The following is a 17,390-nucleotide window of genomic DNA, read 5'->3' as shown; positions in this document are numbered from 1 at the left end:
TCAACTGTTAATATGTGTAAACAGTTTCCAATAAAGTTGTTGTAAAACAACAACCCAACTGGCCTCAGATATTCAGAGGTGAGACGATCACTCTGACATGTGAGGTGCAGGAAGGAGGTGAAACCACTGAGTGGTGGTATGAATGGAGAGGACCCAGGACACCCACACAGTGGACACACAATAATGATGTGACATTCAGAGTTTCTGAGTCCAGCAGTGGAGACTACATGTGTAAGAGTCGATGCAGAGATGACTCATATTCTTCAACAGAGTGGAGTGAAGCCTTCACATTGTCAGCATCAAGTAAGTCATGTTTGTTGTGTGATCTCCATTTGACAAATGTCATAATGGTCAGCACAGGATGAATTCAATGGTCTACAAAGCATGTTACATTGTTAGTCAGACAAAGAGCTGCACCTGATAGTTGCCTCATTGTAGACAGTTTGTCACCACTTTGTCATCAACTTTCAACTGGTATCCAGTCTTTAAGTGAGGATGTGATGAACCCTGCTTCCGGGTCCAAATTACTCTTCATTTATTAAGGCTGTTGTGTCTTTAACATGTTTTAATGCTTTGTATCTTGTTCTATTTAATCTGAACAAAACCCCCAAAAAAGTCAGTTATCACTGTCAGTCTGCCTCGCTTTTTATTAGAACTATTCATTTTAAAACTCAGTTTTGAAAACCTTACGATGCACCTAGAGCCCATACAGCAGTATGTTAATGCAGTGGTTTCCAAACTTTTTTCGCAACCCCCTTTGTTTCACAAGAAAAATGCTGCATCTCCTGCTTTGCGTTTGTGTGGGCGCCCCGTCAAAAAACCTGTCCATTATGCTAGCAGTGCACCCCCCCAGGGGCCGGGCCCCACACTTTGGGAAGCTCTGCGTTAATGACTAACCTTGTATTTTGGATGGATTATCTCAGTTGTTCCCCTGACTTAAGTTTGTTCTGTTTACAGCATCCTGCCATACCATTGCATTTGTCCCTAACCATTGGGAACCCCCACGTTAACTTTTATCAACTTGAAAAAAATTAGTGTTCATCCTCCAGCTTAACTGTGCTAATGTGTTTATATTATGCTATACGTAGATGTGTAGCTAGTCACCCCGTGTCACTTCAAAATATACCAGCTAGCCTCTTCAGTAACCCTAAAAACATCACTGCTGTTTAGTTCCCTGTTTTTATTGAGGTCGGAAGTGATAGCAGAGCTGTACTTTGAATTTTTCAGAATTCCCTCAGTCAGAACATGGTATATCATCTTTATACCATGTTACCACCTTAGGTAACTTCCTGCTAGCTTCTGACTCTGTTAAATTTCATAAATTCTGTTTTCATGAATGCCTGGATGTCAAATTTAATCGTTACACCTGGTAGAGCAACAACACTGATCATTTTATTAAAGATGAAAGAATTTAGACAGTTTGTAACTCTCAGTGATGCGACAGTGTTCGTTTGACTTTAGGACCTGGTGCTGAGTTTGGATCTGCACACGGCTAATGATGTCACCGCAATGCTGACCTGCTGCTCCATCACTTGAGTGCAATATTAACATAAATAAAGAGGGGAAAAATGATTAGGTTGCCAGATTTAGCTTGACACCCAGTCATTACTACAATCTGAACCCATTGGTATGGAAGTAAAACCAGAGTGGACATAATCTGAGCCTTGTGCGTGAGTTCAGATGCATGGAGGAGGTTGTAGCCTGTGCACTGTCTATGCACCCACAGAAAGGGCTCACAGCTGGGCGTGCCGAGTGAGAAAAAAATGTAAAAAGAAGAAAATAAGTTTTGTAGGAGGTTAAAGAGCATATGGATGTAGGTTTGTTGTTGTAATATTTCAGGAGGAGATGTCAAAATTTTCCTTACTAATAATTTACTCATTTTTTACTTGTTGCCATGGTGACTGATAGAGCTATAATCAGTAGTCTATTTCCCTTGTTCAGCTGGATTAAGGTGGGATGAGACATCCTAGAACTATGTATAATGATTTGGTGACATTGATCATCATTTACAGAGCCAAGTGTTGTGAACATTTTTAGAATTTATTTATTAAGTTTGGACCAGGAGTTTATTGAGTTAATGAACAGTAATTTGTGAGTTTTGAGCCTTTTTTTCCAAACTAAAAAGGGATTTTTTTTATGACATGGGAAGATGGCTGGTTTCTCTGTAAAGCATGTTCATCTCCTCCTGAGTGGTCTGACATCTGAGACTAAGCTTACTAACACTTGTTGGGTTATCTCACGAATTTGTTGTTGCAGTGGGACCTACAAAGAATCACACAAAAAAAGTAAAAGTATTTTTTTATACATGGAGTAGGAAAGGGGAAACACTGCTTTTACAATGTTGGGTGATAAAAATGTGATGTGCTCGTACCATTTCAGTTTGGTCTCTTTTCCTTGTATTTGTTTTTGGAAACTGAAGCAGAGGTGGACAAGAGGGGAAATGAAGGCTTGTAACATTAGTACAGTGTAGATCCTGACCTTTGTGTACAGTATAATATATTTACTTTTTTTCTTTTTCTATCTTAACTCAACAGCAGATCAACCAAAGTCCCAAATAACATCTGATATGAGAAACATCCCAGTAGGAGGAAATGTGACCCTGACCTGCTCTGTGAACTCATCATCATCATCTGGATGGAAATACTACTGGTACAGAGATGAGAACTCATCTGAACCTCTGATCATACAAGATGGAGTTTTCTACCCAAATGGACAAATCAGTGTCTCACAGGAAGGACTCTACAGGTGCAGAGGAGGAAGAGGAAACCCAGTTTACTACACAGAGGACAGCCAGTCAGTCAGGATTGATAAAAAGGGTGAGTTTTCCATCACTATCAAAGAGTGAATATTCCAGGAATAAAGAATGTGGAAATCAATATTGTCATTAGTCATTTATATACACTCAACAAAAATATAAACGCAACACCTTTGTTACTGCTCCCATTCCCCATGGGATGGACGTAGAGACCTAAAATTCATTCCAGATACACAATATAACCATCCCTCCCAAACAGTGGTCACAAATCAGTCCAAATGTGTGGTAGTGGGCACATCTGCCATATTGAGATAATCCATCCCACCTCACAGGTGTGCCACATCAGGATGCTGATCTGACATCATGAGTAGTGCACAGGTGTACCTCAGACTGCCCACAACAAAAGGCCACCCTGGAATGTGCAGTTTTTTGCGCTATTGGGGGTCTGGGGACCCAGAACCGGTCAGTATCTGGTGTGACCACCATTTGCCTCATGCAGTGCAACACATCGTCGCATGGAGTCTATCAGATTGTCAATTGTGGCCTGTGGAATGTTGGTCCACTCCACGTCAATGGCTGTGCGAGGTTGTTGGATATTCGTGGGAACTGGTACACGCTGTCGTATACGCCGGTCAAGCACATCCCGAACATGCTCAATGGGTGACATGTCCGGTGAGTATGCTGGCCATGCAAGAACTGGGACATTCTCAGCTGCCATCTGCCCTGAACAATGTGAACCATGATTCATCCGTGAAGCGCACACCTCTCCAACGTGCCAGACGCCATCGAATGTGAGCATTTGCCCACACAAGTCTGTTACGGCGACGAGCTGGAGTCAGGTCAAGACCCCGATGAGGACGACGTGCATGCAGTTGAGCGTCCCTGAGACGGTTTCTGACAGTTTGTGCAGAAATTGTTTGGTTGTGCAAACCAATTGTTCCAGCAGCTGTCTGGGTGGCTGGTCTCAGACGATCTTGGAGGTGAACCTGCTGGATGTGGAGGTCCTGGGCTGGTGTGGTTACACGAGGTCTGCGGTTGTGAGGCCGGTTGGATGTGCTGCCATATTCTCTGAAACGCCTGTGGAGACGGCTTATGGTTGAGAAATGAACATTCAATGCACGGGCGACAGATCTGGTTGACATTCCTGCTGTCAGCATGCCAGTTGCACGCTCCCTCATTGCTTGTGGCATCTGTGGCATTTTGCTGTGAGACAAAACTGCACATTCCAGGGTGGCCTTTTGTTGTGGGCAGTCTGAGGTACACCTGTGCACTACTCATGATGTCAGATCAGCATCCTGATGTGGCACATCTGTGAGGTGGGATGGATTATCTCAATATAGCAGATGTGCCCACTACCACACATTTGGACTGATTTGTGACCACATGGTTATATTGTGTATCTGGAATGAATTTTAGGTCTCTACGTCCATCCCATGGGGAATGGGAGCAGTAACAAAGGTGTTGCGTTTATTTTTTTGTTGAGTGTATATATGAAAAGTATAAGATCGACAAAGAAGACAGTGAATGGGAATATGAATTGATGACAAATAAAGCAGGAAAAAAAACCCCACCACAGATTGCAATAAAAGGTGCAATTATCAGTTATTATTAAGAACATTGTAATATAGCTGACATGTTTTGTAAACTCCCTATGTAAATTGTGGTGGTGATTCACATCATAATAATCTAATTAGGGTATATTATTTATTACAGCAGTACCTGAGCCTGAACGATCTTCATTTCTCACCTGGTTGATTGTTGGACTCCTTTGTGGAATTTTACTGATTCTTCTTCTTCTTCTTCTGTTGTTGTATGTCTTCAAGCGGTCAAAGGGTGAGACCATTTTCTTCTGGTATTAGATTGAATATGATCTATGATGTGTTTAAAAAGCTGCATGTAGTGTTACAACACTAAAAAAAGTAATTGTCTTTTTTTACAGATTCATTCTTTGTCAGGTTGGTTCACATTTCACTTCTCTTTTTAGCATACAAGAATTAAATCCTGTGTTTCTTAAATAATAATAATAATAATAATAATAATAATAATAATAATAATAATAATAATAATAATAATCTACTGTTTTACTTCACCTTATGTTCCACCAGGACTCAGAACACAAATCAGAATGAAATTGAGAGACAAAACAGTTCTCCTCTCCAAGGTCAGCCTTTGTTTGCTATTATTGTTGCTGTTGGTCTGTAATGTAAATATGTAACAAATGTACTAAATAAGGAAGTGGATGCTATCCACATACTATAGTGGTTAATAATTAAAATTTGTATATGTATCTGATCATCTACCCAGAAATTGTCATTTCATTTTTGTTTTCTTTATTCTTTTTAAATGTTCTTTGGAAAGTTTATAGTGATGTAAAAATGCTATGCATTTGCTGTTTGTAATGTTGTAACCACATTTAATATATTTACATGGCTTTGAGTATCAGTATTTTTTATGTTTTTTTAAATTTTTTTAGTTATTTTAACATCAGCCTTGATTTTGTAGATGATGCTTGTTTCTATGAATCAATCAAAGACTGCGACGACACACAAAATGGTAAAGTACATAAATAAGGCAATAAGGTATATAGAGTCTGTGTGATGTTTATTTATGTATGACTATGTAACTCTGTTCCAGCTGAATCTGGGGATTTCACATATTCTTTGATTGAGTTAAAAAACTTCACAATGAAAGGTAAGAATTTGATGTTATAAAAACATGAAATACAGTAGATTAGATGTTTTCATAGGACAGTAGTATCTATATTAAATTTAAAATCATTCATTCATATGAGCCTTCTAACAGAGACGAAGAAACATGCTGTCTGCTTGTCATGTGCATTCCTCAAAAATAAATAAATAAAACAAAAGCCAGTTAAATTTAAGAGGCATAAATACATCCAGTTAGGAAGCATAAACCATGGTGACTCCATATGACCTGCTAAAAGTGACAGCAGGTTCACTGGAGAGGCAACAAAATGGCAAGCCCAAAAATGACAACAGTACCTGCATCCCATTCTAGTTGGATAGGTAGACCAGCTCCTTCAGGATGGATCGTCCACACTTGCTGTTGCCAGAAGGTTTGCTGTGTCTCCCAGAATCAGAAGGAATATGAAGACAGCAGTAATCTGTAATCCTCTGCACGGGTGGAGGAGGGTTGAGCTTCTCTGACACTGAAATGAGAGCTAACAGCAGCAGAGAAAGAAACAGATTTTTAAACATGACAGCAAGGGGTCATCAGGAAATCTCACCTTTTAATAGAGCGAGAACCTCCTTCAGTCAGTTCATGTGATAAGTTTGGTGTTGACTGACAGAAAAATCGTTCCACCCTTTGTTTATGCTGAGCATCTGTCCATCCTCTTTTAGATGACAGCCAGTTCTACACACAGGTCTACTACAATAAAGCTAAATCCAAGAGAGACAAATGTAAGTAAAGTAATACAATCAATAATTTATTTCTCTTTCTGTCTCATTTACAATTTTTTTTACAGATCAAAGAAAACTGTATAAAAACGAACAGCTGTCGTATGTAAGTAAGAGGTTACTGGCAATTAACTTTGACTAATGATGTCTTTATTTGTATGAAAATCCAGCTCCTGCAGCAACTGATGAAGACGTTTACTCTGAAATCAAGCCACAAACAGCTCTTGGTAATGAGTACCTTCAATAAGTTTTCAAGCAAGTAGATTCGGTCCCAAATCTGAATTGAAGAGATCATTGTGGGGGAAAAAAGCTAATGGACTGTATTATTAAAATAGAGCTTTATTATAAAGTGATGGCAAGCGTTGAGATTAGGATCTGTTTTCACGTTAGCATAAGCACTTATTCATTTATTTATTTCTTTAAGTATGTTTTTCTGTTACCTTGAATTGAATACGTATCATTTGACTCATTTCAAAAAGCTTTTTTAAAACAATATTATAAGTTGATTAACTTTTTTTGTCAGTAGTTTTTGTTATCTGATTACGTGTCATATAAATCATTTCTTTATTAAACCTGATATATTATTCACTTTGCAGTGTTCTGTGGTGTTTGCTGAAAAAGAAACCTGTTCAAGTTGACTTATACTCCTTCATGTTTTTTGCTCCAACACACCAGATAGAGTTGCGTGACACATGACTGTTTATCAGCTACTGCCACAGTTCTGGGTCCTTTTGACCCAGCATCTTCTGTTTCTTGTGTTTTTGTACTATTGTGTATTATGGTTTAGGTTCTGATCTTCAATTGTGCTTTCTGATCATTATTATCATTATTATCGTGTTGGGGTAGGTTTAGTTTAGTGTCTAGTCATCTCTGCCTGTGTTTGCCCTCTGTACTCTGTCGGTATGGTGTCTCTCAGTTCAGTCAGTGTGTTTCCTGTTTTACTTTGAAGGCCCATGTCTGACATCGGTGTGTTCTGTTTTGCGTCCCCCTGTCTCTTCACGTTATTTAGGTTAAGCCATGTCTCCCTCCTGTGTGCTGTTTCCTCGTTGATCTATCTTCCTTCCTATGTGTGGCAGAGGCGGAGCCAGACATTTGAAACACCCGGGGCTTAGCCCAAAAGGGTAGTATGCATGTGGGATTTTTTGTTTTTTTCTTGGGGGGGGGGGGGGTAGAAATGACTGAAAGATTAATATGCTCTGTTTTGAGTTTTGTTCAAAAAAGAATGACTTCACATAGGAAAAAAATATATTTCACATGTGCAGGACACCTTAAACTAGTTTTTTAATTAAGCAGCAAGGCAGAACAAAGTCAGGGCTGTATCAAGACACGAGGACTAAACCCCAATTCAACCAGACCCAGAACTGATCCGGAATTAAAACAGGTCTACAACAGTTCAAAATCAGAACTACTGAGGACTTAACCAAGACAGAACCAGAATCATAGTAGCACTAAAAATCATCATAGACCTGCACTACACTTATTATTTAATTCTACCAAAGTACAATATTTAGATTCAGAAAAGTTTATATAATTATTTAGCCTTGTTGTGCAAACAAGCCTGCATAACTTGCATAACTGAATATGTTTCCAAAGCAACTTCATTCTAAGCCAAAGACTAGAAAATATGGTGAAGCATATCTGCCCTTTGGCTTCACCTGCACAAGTGCCAAGGTAGGTCTCCCCTGTAGAATTGGTTTTCCCTGCGTCGGGAGCAGCGCTGGGCTCTCCAAATCACAGACAAACAGTATCCCACATTCTTGATTTTTAGTTCACACACACATGTTGTTGTAATGACTAACTACTTTGGACATTTTGGAGCTGTTAGCTCTTTATACAGTAAAGTTACAGCGGGATACAAATAATATCAGGCTGATCCTGCCACAATTTGTTCCCCCTGTCTAAATCACGGACAAACAGTATCCAACAGTTGTTTATGTTTTGAACCCATTTTGCACAGAGAGGCATTTTTTGAAAAATTTATTGATAGCAATTCATCTCATGTAAACAATAACGTGGCGATGTGAAAAAAGGCACATACCTTTGATGTTGCATGACGAACTCTGTATTCCTTGTCCACACGTAAACGCAAAAAAGGAGTTTTAAAAAATTTCAGTTTTTGGTGATTACAAACGCCATTTACGTGTGGACAAAACAGCTGCGTTGTCAAAAATACCCGTGTAGGTGTGGACGCAGCGTAAAAGAGTTAGTAGTTTATTTTCCTACTACCTGCAGATTACTTGTATTTGCTTAATTGTTTACTAAATGTTTGAGGTGTGAAATAAACCGCAATGGAGCAAAATATGTGTGTGTGTGGTTGGAGGATGTGTTCGTGCGTTCGTGTGCGCGGGGGGTGTGGGCTACCACCTAACCCAACTTCAGTAACCTTACAAATGTCACTGCTGTTTAGTTTCCCATCTTCATTTATGTTGGAAGTGATAGCAGAGCTGTATGTTTGAATCTTTTCAGAAATCTTCTGTTCTTCTAACTCCGTTAAGGACACTGTATTTATTTTTCTCAACCTCAGTCACTTCCTGTAGGAGATCTTATGACCAAATCAGAATTGTATTATAAAAGAGTTTGCAGTGGAGTAATAGGATACATCACATTAGCGAAGCTCAGGATTTTTGTCTAAGAGAGTGCATGGATTACCATCAACTGCTGTGAGCAGTACCATAAGTGAGTATGACATATCTGTCAACGATGCTTTAATCGTCTATGAATCCATGTTTTACCATGTTAAAACTTTGGGTCTCAGGAGGGCTGGAGCATGTCCTGGCTGTCTTAAGTGGAGTGCACCATGGGCAGATTTCTTTCTCATTTTAGATGGAAATTGATTTATTGTTTATTTGGAGAGGTATTTTTACATCTGGTTTGGTTCAGTTAGTTAGCTAATCTTAGCTTTGAATAGTGGTTTATGTAAAAACTGCATTTGTGGAAAAAAAGACATGCTACTAATTGTTTATGACAAAGAGTATTTAACATGTTTATCTGAGAGCAATCAGCAGATGTATGTTACAGCTCTTTGGTATCTGCTGTGCTGCTGCTTCACTCTCTCTCTTTACAGAAAGTTGTAGAAGTTTTCAGACGTGTCACTGCTGGATGTGAGGATGGGAGCCACTTTGCTCTGTGAGCTGGGCCTATTCTGTGAGTACATCACTGACTTCTATTGTTTGATTCATACTGATCCATAAACATGTTTTAGTAAGAAGAACAGAGCGTCAGTCATTTGTACCAATCATAGTAGCCACTGGTAAAACCCTGAGTGTTTTGTTTATGCCATATTTGAGTCTCCCCGGTGGGAGTTCTCATTTAAAGCTGGGCAAACACTGTGCAATTTTTTCAGTCGCATTATTCAGCTTCTGCTCAAACTGTACGATTGACTCGCAGGGGTTAGAAGTTCGTAGGTCACGATGCAGGGTCTCACACTATACGGCCCGATGCTCTGATGCGACCTGAGTGCTCACACTGTGCCTCCATAAAATTAAGGTTATAACAGAAATTCTGTCGCTCTCCCTCTCTGTCTTTCAGTCACACAGACTCACACCACCACCATCAACTTTGCTAAATTGCTAATGAAAAACATTGACCAGGCAGCTGTGAGTGAGCAGCAATGTAACTCCAACTGTTTTCACGGTTGTTGTGGTCGTGATAATTTTGAAGGCTCGGATGAGCTTTCCAAAGTTCTACAAGTGTCTCCATCGCTTGTGTCCAGATCACACGCTGCACTGCTGTGCTGCTCCGTCTTTTTCACCAACATTTATGTGTTTGCGCATGCGCAGTGTGAGCAGCTGCGGTGACATCCTCACGACGGTCATGAGGATTTCAAACCGGTTTGAAATCCTTCCGACCAAGCGATTGATGATCGGGAGCTGGTCGTGAGGTGTTAATTGCTTCTTGTTACCCCACGTATACTACACGATGCATGATGAAGGCCAAAATCGGGCCGATCACCTAAACGGTCGTACGATTAAAAAATCGGCTCAAAATGGGCCAAAAATCGCACGATGCAAGCCCAGCTTAAGGAGGTCGTTAACTCACTTTGGATCATGTGCCTCATCACATGAGCCAAGATGTAAAAAAAGCTGTGGGTCATTATCAGCACTGTTTTATTTATGCAATATTTGAGTGTCTTTAGTTTGATAATGTCTTAAGTATCTGTCTTTATTGTAGTGCTCTGTACGCTCCTGTGCACTGGACATGCTCAAGGTGACTGAACAGTTTTTTGTTTTCATTTTTTTAATAATTTCTATAGCAAAGGTTAATTTTGACATACTGCATCATTCTTAAGTTATTTCCATTCTGTTTTTATTTTTTTAATTCTCGGCATAATTCTTATTTTATGAACATGCAGACCCTACATCCTACATAAACATCTTTTACATTTCTTCTGTGTTTGAATCTAGATGCTGTGCTAAATATTGAACCCAGATGGTCCAGTTTTCTCATCCAAGAATTTGCTATGTTCATATGTGACATGAATGAAGGAGAAGACACTGACTGGGAATACAAAATCAACAAGGATGGTCGAGACTTTGTTCCCTACAACCTGAACAAAATCCACCTTTTTGAAATTCAATTTGCAGGTCAAAGTGGTGAATATCAGTGCTCTGGTCGCAGGAAGAATTCACATTATACAAAGAACAGTAATACTGTCTCTGTAATTGTTTTAGGTAAATCTTTAATGAACATCACCACTACATATTTGTATGATTTCTTTGCAAATACTTATTTATTATAAATTACTGGACTTACATTACTGTATTTTACCTTTTTTACATTATAAGCAATGCTAAAATTGTGACAGACTCTGTAATCTACCATTACTAAAGGTGTGTGTTTTAATGTGTAATAATATCAATTACAGATAAAATTTCACTTAAAAGAGAGAGAAAAAAGAAACATCAGAAGCTTTACAGAAATTGTGCTGACTGAAATCAGACAGATGCCTCTTCAACCATCATTGTGTTTCCTTTAGCAGTGAATGTAACTGTATTAGTTTACATTCAGTGTGACTTTGTCAGGTCAACTGAAAAACTGTTACACTGCTGATTTAGAGATTTTTAAATTGAATAATTGTCACAGTAATCCCATATTGAGCCAGAGACTGAGAATATTTTTTCCAATTGCAGGCAGCATGGTCAAAACAGTTGTCAGCAATGTTGCCTCACAAGATGAAGGTTCTGGGTACTAGGGCCTTTCTGTGTGTAATTTGAATAGTGTCCCAATGTCTGCGTGGGTTGACCGTGAATTGTATAAGCAGAAGAGAGTGGATGGATGATTCTGTAATTGGAGAGAAAGAGAAAAAAAAACCTGATTTAGTTTTTTCTGGTTTGCCGTAACAGAAGATAATCCCAAGACCACACTGATAGCAGCAACAACAATCATACCAGTAGGGGGCAGTGTGACACTGACCTGCTCTGTGCAGAGCTCTGATGGATGGAAATATGAGTGGTTCAGACGAACACAAAGAACCGCTGAAGGTAAAATCAGAGATCAACAAAACAGAGATATCAGAGTATCTGAAGGAGGAATCTACAGCTGCAGAGGAACAAGAGGAAACCCAGTTTACTACACTGATATAAGTGATGATGTCACCATTGAGATAACCTGTGAGTTCAGTCATTTAGTTTGAAATATACATTCACTCATGATTATCAAACGTACAATGATAAGTTTTATGTGTTGATTTCTTGTTTCTATTTGTATCTCAACTGTTAATATGTGTGAACAGTTTCCAATAAAGTTGTTGTAAAACAACGACCCAACTGGCCTCAGATATTCAGAGGTGAGACGATCACTCTGACATGTGAGGTGCAGGAAGGAGGTGAAACCACTGAGTGGGAGTATGAATGGAGAGGACCCAGGACACCCACACAGTGGACACACAATAATGATGTGACATTCACAGTTTCTGAGTCCAGCAGTGGAGACTACATGTGTAAGAGTCGACGCAGAGATGACTCATATTCTTCAACAGAGTGGAGTGAAGCCTTCACATTGTCAGCATCAAGTAAGTCATGTTTGTTGTGTGATCTCCATTTGACAAATGTCATCATGGTCAGCACAGGATGAATTCAATGGTCTACAAAGCATGTTACATTGTTAGTCAGACAAAGAGCTGCAGCTGATAGTAGCCTCATTGTAGACAGTTTGTCACCACTTTGTGTCATGAACTTTCAGCTGGTATAGAGTTCTCTTCTCCTCAACCCTTACCGTTCTGCATATATGGCTGGTTTCTAGCCACATACATAAACAGCGATTAGGCAGAATGGTCCATCTCAACCACTGTACTCAAGGAGGCAGTGCAACTTGACAACTTTCACAAACCAGTGTGTGCTCCTATGTATTTTTAAGAGATTAATTCTAAGTCTAAAAGAACATATCATTTTGTAAGTGTATAGTGTATATTTCTAACTACAATATTCATTTTTCTATTAAACAAGCTCATAAAACAACTGTCTGTACATTTGACAAAGAGCTGTAATAAAGTGATTGTGTCAATAGCACAGGTTCTGATAGGTTGGTTTTAATTTGTGAAGTTAGGAAAACATGGACAGTCTCTGTGGAGCACTTGCGAGCTGGGTGTCTCAGCTTTCTTACTTGACACAATGGCAACACTGACTAACAAGTTAATTATTGTTAAAAAAAAAAAGAAGTCATTTTTGGCTGAAGTTGTGCCTCTTCCATTATTATTATCATGCCTTTTGAGCTGAACCATGACAGCATCTTATTAGAACCTGTTATTTATTACACACTCTGAAAACTCATCATTTCTCACTCCTTTGATCATTGGACTCATTTGTGGAGTTTTACTTTTTCTTCTTCTTCTGCTGTTGTGTTACTTCAAATATTCAAGGGGTGAGACCATTATCCATCTAATATTAGACTGAATATGATGTAGTTATCCAGAACCACATATGAAGACTACATGTACTATTACTGCACCAGTGACACAATACAATAAATCAATGCAATTGTCTTTTTTACAGATTCCTTCCTTATGAGGTTGGTTCAAATCTCCCCTCTCCCATTTTATCAAACTAGAATTACATCCTGTGTTTCTTTGAAGTTTTACTACATTATGTGTCCCACCAGAACTGGGAGCACAAATCAGAGCTCTGCAACGAACCACATGATCAACCAGGATGAATCTCAAAATGGTCAACATGCTCCTGCTCTCCCAGGTCAGCCTTATCCACAATAAGTTTTATTAATTTTGTTATGCATGTGACGTTCTGGCCAGTTTATTTAAAAGATGATCAAATCCAAATATAGAAATTTTAATCATTAATCTAACATTTAGTTGATTTGTATAGGTGAAGCTTGTCTCGATTAATCAGTCAAAGACCACGATGACACACAAAATGCTGAAGTATATGCAGTGAATTATACATGTGTAAACTGTGATTATGATCATTTATGTATAAATGTGTAACTCTTTTAGTTGAATCTGGAGATTTCACATATTCTTTGATTGAGCTTAAAACTTCACTAAGGAAGGTAAGGATTTTATGTTATAAAAATATAACATACTGTAGTTTAGTGTTAGGGTGGAAGGATCCACTGACAGTGGCCCTGCTAACCAGGGAAGGAAGGAAGGTTGCACTGATCTGACACTTAAATGAACGATAAAAAGTTATCATAAAATCTTATTCTTTAGAGCAAGAAGCTCCAGCAGTCAGTTCATGTGATGGGTTTGGTGTTGACTGAAAGATGTTAGGGTGGAGTTAGGAGTTAGGATGGTGGCGAGGAGTAGGGAGGCTTGGAGGTGGTGAATATTACTGTTATTGTGCTTTCACCTCCTACGTCATTTCCTCTCTCACCTGAAGACCGCTGTGAGAATCATGTTCTTTGATTGATTCTTCCATTGCCTTTAACATCATTCTTCCCACAATTCTAAAAGACAAGCTGGAGAATACATAAGTGGACCATGACCTCACTACATGGATACTGAACTACCTCACCGACCGACCACAGTATGTAAGAACTCAGGGCTGTGTGTCGGACAGGGTCGTCTGCAGTACGAGGGCCCCACAGGGAACGGTTCTGGGTACGTCTTGTACTTTGTGCCGTGACCAAAAAATTTCTCATGTGTGGGACTAATACGGAGCCCCGCAGGGGTCATGGGAGAAAAAAAAATTAAGACGGACTTTTGCGAGATCTTGCAAGACTAACTCGGGACCTCGCAAAACTTTTGCGAGATCTCGCAGCAGTTGAATTCCAACAATGGCGGCAGCTACTTAGTTGTAATATTACTCTTTCTAGGTCACAAAATAAACTTTTAAGATATTTTGAGGCGTGAATGTAGTTGTGTAAACGTCAGATATCTGCTCGGTTTACAAGACATCACATATTTGCAAAAGTCTCCGACGTTTTCGGAGATCTGACACCCACCATCTCGAAGCTAACGGGAGGTCGAGACCTACTACAGCCGGGAGGAACACCGCTTTCCCGGCACATCGTGCCTCGACCTCCCGGTCGGCTTCCAGCTGGCAGCCTCCGAAGAATGCGGCTAAAACTTTTGCGAGATCCTGAGTTAGTTTTGCGAGATCTCGCAAAAGTCCGTCTTAATTTTTTTTCTCCCATGTCCCCTGCGGGGCTCCGTAGACTAATAAAGGTGTATCTTATTTTATCTTATCTTCCTTGTAGCTGGAGTGGAATTGGCTTTGAAAGAGATGCAGTGAGTATCCAGGTGAGTTAGAGATTTGAGTTGGCTGACCTGAGTTGTGCTGTGTTTGAGAGAGTGTGAGATGGCTGGAGGGCAGGCAGGTAAGAATCAGAGAGGTTTTCAGATTGGAGAGATTGTCTGAGAGAAACTGGAGCTGATGGTAAGGGGCGTGGTGAGTCCAGGAAGGCTGTGGCACACGAAAACAAGGTAAGCACTGTACAAAGTGACAATAGCATGGACTATGGAGCCAATTACCAACTTGAGGTTGTTGACAAACTGGCAGTGAAGGAGAGTCAATGTGGAGCTTAACTCCTCAACCAGGTTATCCTGAATCAACTCCAGGTGTGCAGGCTGCTGGAGAGACAACGGACCTGCCCAGGGGCGGAGACAAAGGGAACTCGGGAACTTGAAGTAATTTCCCCGCCACTCACCCAGATCATGACACAAACAGTGAACAAACTGATAAATAATAACTACTATTTTCTCTGAGAAGCCTGCTGTTTAAAAGACACTTGATCATTAATGTCTTCGGTGCTACAGATTTTTATCTACTGAGAATAAAAGACCTCATGATTTCTGGTGGAGTGACCTAGATCAGATTCAAATTATAACCCCCAGACTGTAGCTCAATCCTCTGACAGCACCTGGTAATAGTTTGTTTTTGCACTATAATTTTGCAGCAAGTCACTTTTCAGTGAAGCAGTTTTTAAAAAAAACAAAAAAAACAACAACTTTTAAGATACATTAGAGGAAGCTTATTGCAGCCTTTTCATTCTCTCACTCACTATGCAGAGCTTGTGACCACACACATAGGAAGGAAGATAGATCAACCTGCCAACAGACAGCTTCGCTTTTCACACTCAGTCCACCCTTTACCAAAACAGACCAGTACAGGGTCAACATCATTGCAAATGTACCTCCAATTAATCTGCCAATTTCCCTGAATGCTAATACGAATGCTATTTGCTGAACTACTTGCTTCCTCTTATTGCTTCCTTTATTTGATTTGTGATCCTAATTCTGTAACTGAACAGTTTTCACTTTGTTTTAACTTCTTTCTTTTTTTACTAAAAATCAATCTCAAACTAAAGCATCACTCTTTATCATGTTTCTATTTATTTTTTTAATCACTATATTTTCATGTTATGAACAGATTTTGCCTTCACTACTAGTGTTTTAGATTCCTTATGGTCTGTGTTTCAATCTAGATGCTGTGCTAACTATTGAACCCAACTCATTCAGTTTTTTCATTGGAGAGTTTGTTACTTTCATATGTGACATGAATGAAGGAGAAGATACTGACTGGCAATACAAAATCACCAAGGATGGTCAAAATTTTACCCCCTACAGCACACACAAAGACTCCACATTACAAATGACATCTACAGGTGATGGTGGTGAATATCAGTGCTCTGGCAGCTGTAAGCGCGCGTATTATACAAAGAACAGTAATACTGTCTCTATAACTGTATTAGGTAAGTCCTCAGTGACCAGTAATTTGATGATTCCTGTTGAAATACTCATCTGAAATATGAAATTCTGAGTACATTTAATGCTGTCATTGTAACCCTTTTTTTATGATTCTGCAAAACGTTTTTATGGGACAATTGGGGAGATATGTTGATATATTTCTGCTAATGATGTAGGAAGAATACTATTCCCTCATCAAGCTGTTGCCATGAACAAATAATCAAAACAAATGAAAAAAATTAATCTGAAATTAAAAGTCTCATTATTAAAGTGTTTCTATTTCAAATTACTCTGTGCAGCTGCATGATCTGGGAATTAAACTTCCATTAGTAAGACATTCTGTGTCTTTGGTTAGTCTTCTGTTGTGGTAATGGGAAGGAATCACACAGAATAAGCACAAGTATTATTATATAAATCCGAAGAAGAATCATAGTGAAATTTTTAGAAAAAGCAGCAAAAGAATGAAATGCATTATAGGTCTGTAGGAGTACTCATACCATTTAAATTTGGTCATATTCCTTCCTTTGTGTTGTTGGACACAGAGGAATATATATACAACATACACTGATAACATGAGGTGGTGTGATCCCAGCTTGTGTATGGTATATATTTACCCCACACACAGGCTTTATTTTCTCTCTGTCTTTGATTAAACTCAACAGCAGATAAACCAAGGGCTCAAATAACGTCTGATATGAGAGACATTCCAGTAGGGGGCAGTGTGACCCTGACCTGCTCTGTGAACCCATCATCATCATCTGGATGGAAATACTACTGGTACAGAGATGAGAACTCCTCTGAAGCCCTGACCACACAAGATGCAGTTTTCCACTCAAATGGACAAATCAGTGTCTCACAGGAAGGACTCTACAGGTGCAGAGGAGGAAGAGGAAACCCAGTTTACTACACAGAGGACAGCCAACAAGTTCACGTTAACACAACTGGTGAGTTTATTTATTTTTTCTTCTAGAAATACAAAAAGTGATAGATAAGATAATTAGCAGATGTGAGATCCACGGAGAAGACACTGAGTGGGAGTATGAATGGAAAACTACTAAACTTCTAAAGAAAAACTAAT

At 39.3% G+C, this 17,390-nt stretch overlaps 1 protein-coding gene across 1 annotated transcript in view; it reads left to right on the top strand.

Annotated features, from left to right (window-relative positions):
* LOC147335379 (uncharacterized) overlaps positions 1 to 17,390 on the top strand; it is a 41,188-nt gene that overhangs the window by 6,292 nt on the left and 17,506 nt on the right. The window contains exons 5-19 of the mRNA XM_086286056.1: positions 25 to 303; positions 2,538 to 2,816; positions 4,469 to 4,588; positions 4,695 to 4,710; positions 4,861 to 4,916; positions 5,258 to 5,308; positions 5,390 to 5,446; positions 6,118 to 6,177; positions 6,345 to 6,415; positions 9,249 to 9,318; positions 10,345 to 10,380; positions 10,578 to 10,844; positions 11,517 to 11,783; positions 11,906 to 12,184; positions 16,975 to 17,256. Of these exons, the coding sequence (XP_086142182.1) occupies positions 25 to 303; positions 2,538 to 2,816; positions 4,469 to 4,588; positions 4,695 to 4,710; positions 4,861 to 4,916; positions 5,258 to 5,308; positions 5,390 to 5,446; positions 6,118 to 6,177; positions 6,345 to 6,415; positions 9,249 to 9,318; positions 10,345 to 10,380; positions 10,578 to 10,844; positions 11,517 to 11,783; positions 11,906 to 12,184; positions 16,975 to 17,256 (2,190 nt within the window). The remainder of the gene's footprint in view (positions 1 to 24; positions 304 to 2,537; positions 2,817 to 4,468; positions 4,589 to 4,694; positions 4,711 to 4,860; positions 4,917 to 5,257; positions 5,309 to 5,389; positions 5,447 to 6,117; positions 6,178 to 6,344; positions 6,416 to 9,248; positions 9,319 to 10,344; positions 10,381 to 10,577; positions 10,845 to 11,516; positions 11,784 to 11,905; positions 12,185 to 16,974; positions 17,257 to 17,390) is intronic.

This window comes from Aulonocara sp. 'chitande type north' Nkhata Bay, linkage group LG3 (genome assembly GCF_057382095.1).
Source record: "Aulonocara sp. 'chitande type north' Nkhata Bay isolate Kocher_YH1m ecotype deep benthic linkage group LG3, A_spYH_male_GT1.1, whole genome shotgun sequence".
Taxonomy (NCBI): domain Eukaryota; kingdom Metazoa; phylum Chordata; class Actinopteri; order Cichliformes; family Cichlidae; genus Aulonocara; species Aulonocara sp. 'chitande type north' Nkhata Bay.
This window is presented reverse-complemented; position numbering and strand designations above follow the sequence as displayed.